The sequence below is a fragment of the Nyctereutes procyonoides genome, unplaced genomic scaffold, assembly GCF_905146905.1.
Source record: "Nyctereutes procyonoides isolate TBG_1078 unplaced genomic scaffold, NYPRO_anot_genome, whole genome shotgun sequence".
Lineage (NCBI taxonomy): Eukaryota > Metazoa > Chordata > Mammalia > Carnivora > Canidae > Nyctereutes > Nyctereutes procyonoides.
The window spans coordinates 15003709-15019436 of record NW_026575147.1 but is presented as its reverse complement, the minus strand read 5'-3'; the positions used below and the strand labels follow the sequence as shown (position 1 = coordinate 15019436).

The 15728-nt window shown below is 46.1% G+C and overlaps 1 protein-coding gene across 2 annotated transcripts; it reads right to left on the bottom strand.

Moving 5' to 3' along the window:
• Positions 1 to 1857: 1857 nt before the first annotated feature.
• Positions 1858 to 15454, bottom strand: LOC129501394 (uncharacterized). Of its 2 annotated transcripts, XM_055312514.1 has the most exons (3): positions 15332 to 15454; positions 8175 to 8226; positions 1858 to 4763 (listed from the first exon to the last, which is right to left on the bottom strand). In XM_055312514.1, the coding sequence occupies exon 3, from the start codon at positions 3438 to 3440 to the stop codon at positions 2373 to 2375; it is 1068 nt and encodes a 355-aa protein (XP_055168489.1). In that variant the 5' UTR covers positions 3441 to 4763; positions 8175 to 8226; positions 15332 to 15454; the 3' UTR covers positions 1858 to 2372. The 2 variants fall into 2 exon arrangements, with proteins under 2 accessions (XP_055168489.1, XP_055168490.1); XM_055312515.1 differs by lacking the exon at positions 8175 to 8226 and having other exon boundaries at positions 15332 to 15432.
• Between the last annotated feature and the right edge of the window lie 274 nt (positions 15455 to 15728).

Sequence of the window (15728 nt, the reverse complement as noted above, 5' to 3'; positions counted from 1 at the left end):
AAAAGCAACATTTTCTCCTCTCAAGACTCTTCAGTTTCGCAAATGAATATAGATGACTTCCATAACTTTTGACTCTGAAAAGAGCTTTAAAACCTGCATGCTGTACTTTTTTTTTCTTAATTGAGGTGAAATTCACATAACATAAAGTTAGCCATTTAAAAATGTACAGTTCAGTGGCATTTAGCAGATTTCCAATATTGTGCAACTCCCACCCCTATCAAGTTTCAAAACATATTCTCCTTCACAAAAGGAAACCCTGTGTCTATTGGGCCGGCACTCCTCATTCTCCTCTGCCCCAGCCCCTGGCAACCACCAATGCGCTATCTCTATAGACTTCACTACTCTGAATATTCCAAATAAAATGAAGCATATGATAAAAAAAGAAAAACGTGCAAAATGACACTGTCTCCTTTGTATTCCTGTTGTGATGATCCTAATCCTCCCAGAAGCCATGGATGGTCCTAGCGGGGAAAGACACAGAAGAGGTGAAGGGAAAGGCCACAGATATAGCTCAACACATTTTCTTCCTGCATAAGAGGCTTATTGTTATCACTATTTACCCAAGGGTGGCAGTGAAGATGCCCCCAACTCCTCACTGAATGCTCGGTAGGCGCTACCCCTCAGCAGTTTTTGGAGTCCTGCAAGACAGAGTCCTTGGCTTGTTGCTAACCTCATCGCCAGCACCTGACCCTGGCCCAGGGGTGCTGTTTGATCACCTGAGATCAGTGACAGAAAAAGTTGAATGTTTAATGATTATTAGCTATCAATCTTCAGTGACCCTTGCCCAGAGCTGTGTCGGCTGCAGGATGGTGGCATCAAGCACTGGCTTGAGGAACAGATCCTTGAGGCACAGACATGCAGAACAGAGAGGCCCCGTGCCTGGAGGTTCATGACCTGGTTTCCAAGTTATGTGACCTTCAGAAGTCCCTTCACCTCCCTGAGTCAGGCTCCTCATCCATAAAATGGCTGCAATAATAGATTGGGTAGGCAAGAAGGTATTCTGAGTAAGGTGACCTGGCTTCACCTCGATTCTGGCCTTTCAGGGCCTGCCTGCGACAGGCCAGAGTGTAGATATGTGGCAAATATAGGCCTTCTGGGTCCCTTCAGATTACATACTGCTTCCCCTTCAGTATCCATAGTGTAGAGTCCAAAATTAGATGATACTGTATGGCCATGAGCCGGGACACTGGCAATCCGGGTCTCGGGCCGCTGTGCCTCTGCCTTGTCTGCAAGTGCTGCACACAGCTCGGTGGGGTCTCCTGGGGACAGCTGTGGTCACTGCCCCACTCCTGGGCCTGCCTGGGCCCCAGTGGTGGGCACCCCTCTGGGCTAACCTAGCAGATGGTGCACTCCCAGCCCTCCCTACCTGCCCCTCCTTCCCCATTCTGTCACCAAGGTGATGTTGGACATTGATGTGCAAAAGTGGAAAGCAGGTGCCTGAGCTCTCCCAGATCCATTAGTTGCTAAGTGGGAAGTTGCCCTGCAGCCTGGAGCAAGAGGTGCAGGTGGACACAGTGGTCTCTGGGGAGGGCAGCTCCCTCAGAGCAGACTTGGTGGCCTCTGGGTTTGCTGGCTTAGTTGGGTCCCCACATGTGCCAGCTGCCCTGGCTCACTTGGAAGTGTCCAGCCAGCCTGAAGGGGACACCTGGGGGGAGAGATCTGCTCCACAGGATCTAGAATTCATTTTTGAACACATGCAATGTTCCAGACATGAGCCTGACCCTTAAAACGACCAAGAAGGAGGCTGATGATAGGACTTGCGGCAGATGCTTGTCTTCGCACGAACAAGTTCACCGGATTCTCCCTAAAGAACTGACAAATGGAACTCAGATTACTTTGGTTACAGCAAGCGTTTATTGGTTATGTCTTATGTCTTACATGACAGGAACGACCCTAGACGATTTCCTAACAGCCCTCAGAGGTGAGAACTATTTTTATCTCTCTTCCAGATAAGGAAATTGAAACCCCAAGAGGTTAAAGAACTTGCCCATGACCATGGTTGTCAAAGGTCAGTGCTGGAAGGAAGCCCCGTGATCGCTGGTCTGGGTCTCGTCTTTTCCAGATGTGGAAAAGGAAGCCCTGGGAACAGACAGGTTTTGCCCAAGGTCATTCTGAGCTGGGAGGCAGGTGGCCAGTGGAGAGGGAAGGTCCCCGGGGCCAGCAGGCTGGCGGTCGGGCTTGGGCACCCAGGATCTGCCCGGGAGCCCCAGACACTGGGAGAGCCCTTTGGTGAGTGAGGATCCCCGGGATCCACACGCCCTCTTTTACTTGGATCACAACAACTTTGCGGCCTTTGAGCTGGCACATGGCCGCTGTGCCAGAAACTCCACTTCCCATGTTCCTGTGCGGTGGACGTGGCCACGTGGCCAAGCTCAAGCTGACCAAAGTGAACAGAAAGACCCCTGGGTCCCTTGCTGAAAACAGCTGCAGGCCTGCAAGCCCTCCCTCCCCTCCCCGCTGTCTAGGAGATGGTGACATGTGGGGCACTTGCCTTGGACACCCGGGTATGGAGGTCTGGTGTGGAGGGTGTGGCACCGCTGCCCCCCTACTGGTCCCTGGGTGGCCTCAGCCTCGTGGGGTCCTGTGAGTGATGAGCTAGACCACTGGCATGTCCATCTCAGGAGGGGTCTGTGCCGCTTCTGCCCTGAACTGGCGCCAGGCTCACACCCAACCACAGGGGCCAGTCTCAACCTCCCCCCGGCCCAGAAGGTGGAGAGCCTTGGGGAGCCGCAGGGATGGCTGCACAGCTTCCTCTGCAGCAATGCCTGGGACCCGTCCTGAGAAGAACTGTCCTTGACCGCCTTGAGTCCAAAACCGTGGACACTGGGGCAGCAGCTCAGAGGCTGGCCCACCGGTCGGGCAGCAAGTGGAAAGGCCTCTGGGGTTCCCTGACATGCTCCAGAAGCTCCAGGCAGAGCGCAGGGCTGCGAGCTCTTCAGCCTCTGCCTTCCCAGCGGCTGATGGGGACTGGCCGGGAAACTAAGCTCAGCCCCCAGGTGATGAGGAGGGCAAGTAAAGCCATGAAAGGCAGAAGCCTCCGTCCTGAGGTGCACCTGCCTGGGCCGAGGCACCTTCCTTCCCGGTCCAGATGCAGCGGGATTCCCTTCTCTGGCTTCTTCGCTGCTTATCTTCGATACTTCTAATTCGATCCCACGGGCACTGATTGAGCGCCTGCCCAGTGCCAGGCACTTTTCTAGGCTCTTTTGGGTGACAGGAGTGGACCAAGCACACCTCCTGCCCTTAATGGAGTGTCTGGCTTGGAAGGACCGAGAAATGAGTACCCAAGGGATGGCCCACCCAAGGGGAAACAGGCGCTGGCGGACAAGGCCAGGAGCAGCCCATGCTTCCGGGGAGCACTGGGGGAGAGGCAGTGATTCTGCCCCCCAAAGGTACAGGTGCAGGTGCAGGTCGCGGGGGAGGGGGGCAGGATGGGGGGGCATTCAGAAGATTTCCTCAAGAGGTGACAAGTGAGCAAGGCATGAATGATGAGCAGTACCCCAAAAGGGTTTGGGGAGTCCAGGTGGAGGGACCTGTCTGAGCAGGGTATGAAGGCCAGGCTTCGGGTCACGGAGGCAGAGCCAGGAAGGCAGGGACCGTCATCCACCAGGTGGCTGCCTCTCATTTTCAGCTTAGTGAGAGCTGAGCCTCCCCTATGCCTTGACACCAAGGAGCTGCGCAAACCTCACTGTTCTCTTGCTATTTACCTTGGAGAGCCATTTATCTCTATGGGCCTCAGCTTCCCAGTCCGTGAATGAGGGGCACTGGGCAGGCTAACCAGCCAAGGAGCCACCACAGGAGGAAGCTGTGTGGGAGGCGTGTCTGTTGTCTTTGGGGACTCAGGTGCCAGGCTCTGCTCTGCCCCAAGGGACTCTGGCACCTGTTAGGCTGGCTGCCTGGCTCCCCGAGGTCCCACCCCTGGGGCCTGGGGCTCTCAGTTCTCTCTAAAGGTGAAGTGCTGACATCAGCCAGGCCCCTGTGGACATTTCCCACCAGCCCTTCCTCCTCTTCCCAGGCACAGATGACAAATGTGCCCTGGCAGCTGCAGAGAGAAAGGGCCTTTGATGAAGGGGGCTGGGAGGGGCTTGGTTTTATTTGTTGACTGTAAAAATGTCAGCTTCTTTGGGCAGCTTCTTGAATCAATATTTGCTGTTCTGAGGCTGAGTTCAAATGCTCAGTAATCCACTCGGCCTGGCTTCTTCCTCCCTCACCTCACTCACACCCACAAATGTTTGGCAGGGCCCCTCGCTGCCCGGGATGAAGCCTGCCCCATACCCTCCCACCCCAGCCCTCAGAGGGGCTGCCCCTGGAGCTCTGCGCTCCGAAGGAAGGGTTCCTGGAGAAAGGATTTCTCTGCGTTTCATTTTGTTCATCTGCAAAACGGGCAGAATAACATCTGCGGGGCGCTGTAAGTTCAAATAAAAGCAAGGCTGTACAAGTTTTCAGTAACTGTCAAGCCACGCACCATACCAGTGACCCACAATCACGACAGTGATGATGGTGAAAGCCATCAGAGGACCCAAGATTTCCAGGTGTTGCTGTTGGGTGACCTGACAGCAGATGGTGCAGTGCTTTCCTTAGGAACCTCCGCACTGGCTGCCAGGTCTCAGTCTCCAGCAGCCGCCCACGTAGGCTTCTTTCTGTAAGGCCCCCAGAATGTTAGTGAAGAAACCTGGGGACTCCGAAGGTAGATGGATCCTTGATTCACCACTTGGTGCGGTGTGCCTCTTGGCCAGCTCCTTAGCCTCTCTGATCCTCAGGTCCATCTGCAAGATGGAACAACAAGGTTTACCCTGCAGAGGTGTTGTGGGCCTTAGAAATAGCGCCCTTAAAACATCCAGGAGGGCACCTGGTGCTTACTGGGTGCTTCACAAGTGTTCTTTCTCCTGATGGTTGATGCCTCCCAGTTGAATACGATTCTGTCCCTCACATATGGTCCACACACTAAGAAATGCCATCCTGGGTACCAGGCTGAACAACATCATCCCAAGGTACCACGAGGCTCCTTTTCTGCCATATAAGAAGCTCCCACGATAGAGACCACTTTCAAGTTACTCTGCCCCCTGCCTTTGTTTGGTTTCTGATTGGGCTTGGCCACCAGTGTTGGCAAGAAGCTCGACACCTACAGTGTATAGGGCATGGCCATCCTCCTGGGGCAGGTGGAAGCCTTGGATCTGAGTGCCCTTTGGGTGAGGGATGCAGAGTGGATCTGACTCCTACAGCATCAATCCTGGGCTCGTGAACCTCATGGCAGAGAGCACAGGGCTGCATGGACTCCTCCTACCATTGCTACTGGCTGTGAAGCCCTGCCAAGGTGGCCGTTACCTCTGAGGAGGCATTTTGAGGGGAAAGTCCCAACCGCTGGAGGCAATAAAAAATGGTGCAGTTATTTCAGGAAACTGGAAGTTTCTTTAAAAGCCAACATTCATTCACCCTATTTTGATTATATAGTAAACAACAATACAGCCACATTGTTGCCCTTTATCGTAACCAGCATTTGAGATGCATTTTCTTTTTTTTTAAGGCTTTATTTATTTATTCATGAGAGACTCACAGAGAGAGGCACAGACACAGGCAGAGAGAAGCAGGCTCCTCATAGGGAGCCTGATGTAGGACTCAATCCCAGGACCAGCATCATACCCTGAGCCAAAGGCAGACGCTTAACCACTGAGCCACCCAGGAGTCCCTGAGATGCATTTTCAAATGCATTTTTGGAGACTGAAGTCACAGTGTTGGCTGAGTTGGTTAATTCAGTGAGATTTGAAAAAGAATTGTCTTCAATTTCCTATTTGCCTTCAATTTCCTATTGTCCCCAAAGGCAATCATTCTTCAAATATGTTAGTGTTTTCTTTTAATTTTTTTACCATTTAATTTCTCAGATTTTTCAAAACTCTAATTAGCTTCTCACTATAGAAGATGAGAATTTAGATCTTTTTAACCAGAACCACCACACATACCAATCATCTCTCTCCCAGCCATTCTTCCAGGGCAGCTCTAGCTCAATGTTTATTGGATATTTAGTATTCACAGTGTTGGACTACACCCTATTAATGGCTGAGCCATGTCTTCTACTATTACTAATTGCCATTTGTTTCATTACTTTGAGTTTTCATAGAAGTTGCTGGGTTAGTTATTTGTCTTCATCTTGGCCCAGATCCTTTAAAAAGTAGTCCGAAGGGGGATCCCTGGGTGGCGCAGCAGTTTGGCGCCTGCCTTTGGCCCAGGGCGCGATCCTGGAGACCCGGGATCGAATCCCACGTCAGGCTCCCGGTGCATGGAGCCTGCTTCTCCCTCTGCCTGTGTCTCTGCCTCTCTCTCTCTCTGTATGACTATCGTAAAAAAAAAAAAAAAAAAAAAAAAAAAGTAGTCCGAAGTACAGACTACACTGCATCAACTTTATTTGGGAGATGCAAATCTAGGTAAGCGAGGATGAGGAAAAAGGAAGGCAGGAAGGAAAGGTGGGAGGCAATGCAAAGTGATGTGTTAGTGAGCTTGATAGCACAAAAAGCCACCAGGGAACAGCAGGTTGCTGGACAGGTATGTTCTTCTGCACTTGTGAGTTCTACAGATGAGCTGACAGGTTAAAATTGTGCCCCAGTGTCCTCTATGGAAGAGAAGAAGAATAGAGAATTTATCTGCCCATGTGAATGGGCACATCACCCCATGGGAATCTATTCCCTTGCACTTCCAGGTTGCCTTATCTAACAGTGCCTTCACGGGCTGCCCACTTGGGATACCAGATCCCCCAACCTGGGATGTAGTGTTTCACCCAACACTGGGAGACTGGGTGCTTAGTCCCTCAATCACTCAAACACATCAGGTTCTCTATCAGTTTCACCTGCCTGGAAATCTAGCTCTGAATGCTTTTAACCTGCCGCACTACGGACTGACTGACACACAGCTGGTGTTATAAAATCTCCTTTCATTGTCAAGTTGGAGGTTTTCTTCCTGCCTCCATTAATATAGAACTTTGGGGGTGCCTGGGTAGCTCAGTTGGTTAAGCATCCAACTCTTGATTTCAGCTCAGGTCATGACCTCAGGGTCCTGAGATCTAGCTCAGCCTATCTTCTGGCTCCATGCTCCGCAGGAAATCTGCTTCTCTCCTTCTGCCCCTCCCCCCACTCATGCACGCATTCACTCTCTCTTTAAAATAAATAAATAAATCTTAACAAGAACAACAAAAAGATGGAACTCTGGTTTCCTGAATCTCACATTTCCTTCTTCTTGGTTTACACCATGTTTTGGTGGAAGACCTCTTCAGAAGTGAATAGTATGCATAGGGTGCATACTAGTTCCATTCTGACATTGGTATTAAGCCTCAGCCTTAAGAAGGCCAAAGAGCCAAATGCATACTCCAGCATAATGTCTGGCATCCATGAGTTCATGATAATCAATAATCATGTGACCTTGAGAGTTACCATCATATACAATTAGTGCAAAAATGTCAGCCAATTGCATATCTTATGCCATTCGGCTTAATGTTAATATTAAAATATTCAACTTTGAGAGTAATCATTTTAGACGTATTTTGGAGTGAGAATCTCTTTGTGTACTGTTATAGAATTTATTTAATTCTATAAATAAATCTATAATTATCCTATATATAACTCTATAATCCTATAAATAATAAATAAGTCAAATATAAATGTATATGTATTATTACAAAATCGAAATGTTACCATGATTAATTTTACATACAAAAAACAATTATTAAAAACAAATAGCTAAATACATAGGAAATATAATGCCAGTTGATATGAAGAGTAAGATAGAATGGGTTAGAAGGATAACTATAAGAAGAAATTTATGAACCCAAAGTGTCAAAAAAAAGGTAAATACTGCAAGAAAGAATAATACAGCATGACTCAGGTCATTGTAGAATAGCTTGATGTACTAGCACTCAAAACATTGACAAAATAAACTTTAGGAACTATATTTAGCTTTTGGTTATTTAATTCCACTTAGGCCAAAGGTATTTCAAGAATACTTGTTATGGCTTTTGAGGATGTATTTTGTTCCTTCAACATTTCATAAGAAGGAAAAAAACCCAAACCATGTACAACACCATCCACAGTAAATCATCTTCTATTTAAACATAACATATAAATAATGTATAAAAAAAGAACTGTTTTTAGAAAAAGAATGAGGCAAATAAAACACATGTTCTTTTCACTTACCAGTGACAGACATGTAAGAGTGCTTTAAGATAGTTTCATATAGTTCTGAGTCCTTGAAGAAAAATGTAAACAATATACTTGTTACAAGAACTGAATACACTGACATCAATTTTCAGTAATCGAAGATGATGTATTTTTGAGATTTCTTCAAGCAATGACTTCTAGGTTGGAAAAAAAAAACCTATGGTACTAAAAAACTTACTCCTAATTATCTGCTATGCATAAAAGGTAATATTGGTAACCCTTCTGATTTTAACATAATAATGCCATATTTATTTTGATTAGTATTTCTGTTTTGTTACTTTTAACATTTCTTATCCTTATATTTCAGTAGACTGACAGCATCATATAGCTTAATCTTTTTGTCTTTTAAAATCCTGGCTGATAATCCTTGCTTTTAATTAGGGTCTAGTTCATTTATATTTAATGTAGTTGTTGGCATATTTGGGTTTAAATCGATCATCTCATTATTTATTTTGTATTCATCTCAACTGATCTATGTGGCTTTTTCTCTCCTTTCTGTCTTTTGTTACTATATATATATATTTTTTTTTTAAATCAGGTTTTCCTATCTTTCCACTATCTTTCCCCCCCTTTTTTAAATTGCCCTTAGAACTTACGACAGGGGTCTTTAACTTATTGAAGTCTACCGTAAATTAGTACTTCTACTACTTCCCAGATATGATATAATACTGTGATATAATAAGATACGGATTTTTTAGTCTTCATCCCCAGCTCCTGGTCAGCGTTCCTAAAACCCTTTGTAAATTCATAAGCAATAAAGGTGCTAGGAACACCTTCTGTCCTAATATTTGGTCTTTGATCCTGGTTCTTGACACAGAGTTCCCCACACCCCTTGGAAGTTCCTGGGTGATAAGAACATCTTTTGTTACAATAAAGTGACTTGGTGGGTTCCTGGATGGCTTCAGGATGGGGAATGGTCATCAGGACCAAGCTTGGAACTTTCAGCCCTACTCTCATCCTCCAAGGAAGGAAGTAGGACTGGAGATTGAGTTACTAAACCATGATGCCTATGTGATGAAGCCTTGATTGAAATCCCTGAGCTAGCAGGTTCAGAGAGCTTCCGGGTTGGTGAACACATCTATGTGCCAGGAGAATGGTGTACGAAAACTCCACAGAGACAGAAGCTCTTGCTTTCAGGACACTTGTGGACCTCTTTGTGTATCTCTTCATCTGGCTATTCATCTACATCCTTAATCATATCCTTTATAAGATAATAAACCAGTAAATACAAGTGTTTTCCTGAGTCCTGTGAGCCATTATAGCAAATTATTAAACCTGAGGAGGGAGTTGGGGAACCCCTGATTTGTAGCCAAGTCAGACAGAAATGTGGATCCCCTGAGGTCTCACACTTGCTATTGGTATATGAAGGGAGAACAGTCTTGTGCTGCTAAGCCCTTAACCGGTGGGATCTGACTCCAGGTAGATGGTGTCTGAACTGAATGGAATCATAGAATACCCAGCTGGTGTTGGAGATTTGGTTGGTGTGAGAAAAAAATCCACACATTTGGTGACCAGAAGTATTGATGCAAATAGTAGTAAAAGGAAACAGTAGAGGAAACATTTGTGTTTTTTCCTTTTCATTAGATAAGGACTTTTCAGGAATTAAAATATTTAAAGTTGCTTGTCAAGGATTAAGGCTGGGGCATGGGAGTCGGGACAGGCAGTCTTACCAAAAGAAGGGCAAAACTGATAGAAGATGTGTTTATAGAATAGGAAATCAATCTTTAGACTGACATTCATTTAGAAAAATCACAGCGAAGATAATAAGTAACTTAGGAATCACAAGCAAAACATTTTTCACACATCCGTAAATTGTGTCTTAAGAATGAAACTAGGGGGACACCTGGGTGGCTCAGTGAGCCAAAGCATCTGCCTTTGGCTCAGGGCGTGATCCCGGGGTCCTGGGATCAAGTCCAGCATCAGGCACCCCACAAGGAGCCTGCTCCTCCCTCTCCCTGTGTCTCTGCTTCTCTCTCTGTGTCTCTCGTGAATAAATAAATAAAATTAAAAAAAAAGAAATTAGGGGCACCTTGGTGGCTTAGTCAATTAAGCGTCTGCCTTCAGCTCAGGTCATGATCCCAGGGTCATGGGATCAAGTGCAAGTTGGGCTCCCACTTAGCAGGGAGTCTGCTTCTCCCTTTGCCCCTCACCCTGCTTGTGATCTCTCTCTCTCTCTCTTTCTCTCTCTCAAGTAAATAAATAAAATCTTTTTTAAAAAGGCATATAATTATAACTGTAAATTTTAACAGAATTATAGGCTGAAGCAAAAAGATGATGGGCCATTTTCATCATTCTTTGGCAGAAAAGAAACTGCATGGCTTTGGAATTGTTCTGTCATTCAGTTATAGGAGATGCTGAAACAGATGGAACAGCAGCTATTACCCATAGCATATGGCTTGATTTTTTTTAAAAATGACTTAATCTTGTATATGTTGGGTAACAATACTAATAATACCAATAATATCACTTGGTAGGATAAGCTCACACCCACTGATTGATTAACAGAGAAAGTAATTCATTTGCTAGACTTGCTGGAGAAGTAACCAAAATGAAAGATCTTGAGAGAACAACTTTTTCTTTTTTTTAAGAGAGAGAGAAAGCAAGCACATGAACGCTCATGAGGGAGGCAGGGAGAAGCAGAGGGAGAAAGAAAGAGAATCATAAGCAGGCTCCACCTCAGCGTAGAGCCCGACACAGGGCTCGATCCCATTACCCTGATCATGACCTGAGCTGAAATCAAGAGTCGGGCGCTTAACTGACTGAGCCACCACCCAGGTACCCCAGGGAGCAACTTTTTCTTGAATTATGCCTGTTTCAGAATTCCTCCTCTCATTCTTCTCCAGGGAAGACATTGAAACTGCTGTGCACACAATAAAATCTAGATGCAGATGGAAATGTAGAGAAGACTTTATTCTGACACCCAATTCTGTTACTCCATTTCCACACCTGCCTATCCAAGGTTTTAAAAAGCACACATTTGTATGAGAACAAAAATTTGCTTTCCTTATGAAAATATTCCAACAGTACAAAACTCCATTGGTAGACGGCTCCCATGAAATAGCACTTCATCAGCAGCCCAATCTTCAAGTTGGGAGGTGAAAAGGAAATAAGCAGTATCTGAATTACTAGAGAAGAGAAAGGATTAATCATTTGGAATCAGCGTGCCAACATTGGACCCCATGCCAGCCAGGGGACACTAAAGTGAGCTTTCTCTGCCACCCAAACTCAGTTGAAAGTGAGCATCTAGGGACACCTGGGGGGCTCAGCAGTTGAGCCTCCGCTTTGGCTCAGGGTGTGATCCCAGGGTCCTGGGATTTTTAAGAATCTTACAAAAAAAAAAAAAAAAAGGAAAAAAGTCACAGTTTTAGATAGGTAGTCATTCATTTTTGTGACAGGTACCCAGAGCCTCCTCTCAACATGTAAGTTCGTGCTTTCTAGGTTGGGGAAATTCACTTTATTTCTTTGATGACCTCCTCTTCCGTTTTCTCTTTCAGGAACTACCATTATCTGGATGTTGGGCTTTTTCTGGGGAACAGCACACCATGGCCTATGCTGGAGAAATCCGTTAAAATCCAAACTCGAGGTTCTATGTTTCTCTCAAATTTTTCCTTATTTGTTGGGGGGGAAAAAAACTCTTCTACAAAAAAGAAGCAGCAAGGTGAGTGGGAGGGGGTGGGTGGAAATGTAGGCTGGAGTCAGCCCCATTCTCTTCCAGGGACTCCCTCTGTTCGCACCTGCTAGCAGAAAGCGAAACGGGCCCCCACCACACAGCCCACCTTCCTTTCTTTGCTTTGCCATTCACCGCTGAGTGATCTCGGGCAGGCCACGTCAGTCTCTGGGTCACTGTCTCCTCATCAGGAAAAGAAAATGTGAAAAATAATATGTGTCCAGGCTACTGAAAGGATAGGATCTCCTATTATTTTCAGGTGAGCTGTGAAAACTTGGGAGAGTAGGGACTTGGAACCAGCCAAGCTTGGGTGGTGGGGGAGGAATTTTTATGGCCATAACAGTGGAGTTGTAGGTTTTTATTTTATTTTTTATAGATTTTACTTATTTATTCATGAGAGACACAGAGAAAGAGGCAGAGACATAGGCAGAGGGAGAAGCAGGCTCCCTGCAGGGAGCCCGAGCCTGGACTCAATCCCAGGACCCCAGGATCATGACCCAAGCCAAAGGCAATGCTCAACTACTGAGTCACCAAGGCGTCCCTGGAGTTGTAGTTTTAAAACTGTGTGTGTGTGTGTGTGTGTGTGTGTGTCACTCTCCAGTGTTCTTCTAGTTTCTGAGAGGGCTCAGCCTCAAGGGACAATCACCAAGAGGTAGGTTTTCAATGTGACAATTGAACAGCCCCCTCCCTTGATGGCAGGATCCGAGGGCTTGGACTGGCTAGGGCATTAATCATGTCCCTTGTAAGTAAAAATAAGGTCAGCCCCTCACAGTTCCAGAGGCTTCGATGTGGGGCTCAGAATTCCGGCCTGGTTTTGGCATAAGCTCTGCATTTCCTGGTTTGAGATCAAAGGCTCTTGACTATCATTTTGACTGTAAGGGCATGGCCTTTGTAGGTTCTCTGTTGGGATGATGGGGATGACCCACAGCGTGGTGAAGCTTCCTTCCCCCACCCTGGGTGCACGTCACACTGGGCAACCTCAACTTCCCAAAGGTCTGGTGTGGACCTGCCCTCCCTCACGGTAAAGCCCTCCACGGGGGCACTTAACCCGTGCTTGGCCTTATCATCTCGTCTGGCCTTGGGTAAATCAACCTACCTCTTGCAATTGTTTAACCCAACCATCCCTGTCATTCCTCATTCTGGCCTTTAAAAAAAATTAATCAAGTTGTTCCCTTTATTCCATATTATTTTGTCTCTCCACATTCAGAATTTTCACATGCTATTTCTAGGCTTCTGGTGGTTCCCTCCCAAGTTTACCAAACACACTTAGCCAAAAATCTTACCATCTTCCTCCTCTCCCCATTTCTCCCTCTCTGAAGTCTCACAGAGATCTTCAGAATATTTAACTCCGGGTGGCGGGGCGTGGTGGAAATATTTTGAGTTTATCGATATGGTGACCACTTACTTGCCTACTGTTTTTTTCTTGCATCTCATACCATCCTGTTGGCATCATTTTCTTCCTTGAAGCTTGTTCTTTACAATAGTTCTCTTGGTGGTTAGTGTTCTCAATTTTGCATCCTGTTGATATTTTGTCCTCATTCTGGAAGAGCTCTTTTGCGGAGCCCACAAACCTAGGTGGGCAGCTTTTCTTGCTCGACCCATTATGGTCTGTCTCCCAGCTCCCATTGCTCTGCAGAGAAGCTGGCCTCCTTCTAGCTGTCCTTTTCAATGGATCTGTATTTACTCTCTGGTGGCTTTCAAGGTCTTCTTCTCTGCCTTTGATGTCTTGCCATTTCAATACACTGTGTCTAGGCGTGGATTTATATTTAATTTATCCTGCTTCTCGAATGTTCTGCGCCCTGGATCTGTGGCTTCATGTGGGTTTTGCATCATTTCTGGAATCTCTTCAATATCGATCACCGCTGTTCCATTTTATCTTTATTCTCCTTCCAGAATTCCAATCAGACATAATAGGGCCTTAGTCTGTCTTTGATGCTTTTAATTTCCCATTTGTTTTCCCCATATTCCTATATATTTTTGCTGCGCTCTGAATAAATACTCTTTCAATGTGTCTCGTGATGTTTAATTTAGTGAATGTGATTTTCATTGCAGTGGTAACACTTTTTTATTTCTAGAATTTCCATGTCTTCGGGATTCAGATCTGCCTGTCATTTCTATGGTCCTTCAATTGTAATTGTATCCTTGCTGGGAAGAAGACAGGAGGGGCCAAAGAATTTCCATTCACAATGGGAATTTAGAAATCCTCAGAACTAAATGATGGTGTAAACGCCACATCTTAAAACTTGCACAGTGTGGCACATGGGATGTTCAGAGACTTTTCTACCTGAAACACTTGCCTCAGAAAAGAAGAAAAGCTGAAAATTAATGAGGTGAGACTCCCCTCCAGGAAATTAGAACAGAAAACCTGAAGAAATTAGAAGGAGGTTCATAAAGATATGGGTAGAGATTAATGAAATAGGAAACAAAGAAAAAGGTAATGAACAAAGCCAGAAGTTGGTTCTTGTGGAAGAATAATCTATACGCTCACTGCCTTACGTGCACAATTGAGTTTTTACCTCATTATTCTACTGATGTTGCTCCAGCAAAGGAAGTTCTAATGATTTCCTACAGACCAGAACTGAAAGAACCTTGGTAGTCCGCATCTCCTTGGCCTTCTGCGTGGCCATGGGTGCTTCTGACTAGGCCTTCAAGTCCAGATCCAGCTGTCTTCTTGGTGTCTCCACTCAGATACTTCTAACAGGCATTTTAAACTTGGTACATCCAAACCTGAGTCCCTGAAGTCCCTGCCCCCAGCCTTCCTCCTTACTTCCCTATATCAGAAAGGTCAACTCTATTTTTTGTTCTTCAAATCGAAAATACACCGTAAGTCCTCCTTGTTTCCCTCCTTGACCTTTTACAGCCACAACAATCTCATCAATACTCAAGTCAAATTATCTGAGTCCCTGCCCAAATACTCCCGTGGCCTCCCATCACCCTTAGAATACAACCCAAACTCCTTACATGGGCCTTTCCTGTCCTGACCCCTGCTTGCCTCTCCACCCCCCATTCCCCTCATTCACAAAGCTCCTGACACCTGGTCACAGATCATGTTCCTACCCCAGGACCTTTGTGCTTATCAGTTCTCTCTGCCTGGAATACTCATCCCCCAGAGCTCACTCTACCACTTGATTCAGGTCTTCCTTCAAATGTCTCCACCTCACAGAGGACTCCTCCAATGCTGTACTTGAAATGGAACCCACAGGGGGCGCTCAGGTGGCTCAGTCAGTTAAGCATCTGCCTTTGGCTCAGGTCATGATCTCAGGGTCCTGGGATTGAGAGCCCTGCATCAGGCTCTGGGTTCAGCGAGGAGTCTGATTCTCCCTCTCCTTCTGTTCTCCCTCACTCTCTCTCAAATAAATAAAATCTTTAAAAACTAATAATAAAACAATGAAACACACAGGCCTCCCCTGTGTGCCCTGGCTCTGTGTCTCCTGTGCCTTATCTTATTTTAATTTATAACACTCACCATCGCCGACATGGCAATCTGTTCAGGCCTCCATCGGTTGGTGTCTCTCGCCCATGTCCACCTACTGGAATGCATACAAGCGCTTGGGACTTGATCTGTGCTGCTCACCTCTGTACTCTCAAGTCCAGCCCAGTGCCTCGGAGCTTAATAAATATTTGCTGAATGTGTACATGAATGATTAAGTAAGTGAATAAATAGACATGGCTGGGTTGGGACAGAGAGACAGGTGTGGGGCGGAGGGGATGTTTTAACTCTCTGATGCCACCTCCTCCAGAAAGCTTTCCCGATTCCCAGCTGTGTGATCCCACCTCCACTGTCCACAGCATGTCCTGTCTTTTCATGGCACTTATTTAACCTTGCAGTTTGGATATGTTTAGACTGTGATCTTCTTGAAAAC

What these genes read in the sequence shown, in the direction of transcription:
- LOC129501394 (XM_055312514.1), bottom strand. Translation starts at nt 3,440, where the DNA reads ATGCCCCCCCATCCTGCCCCCCTCCCCCGCGACCTGCACCTGCACCTG.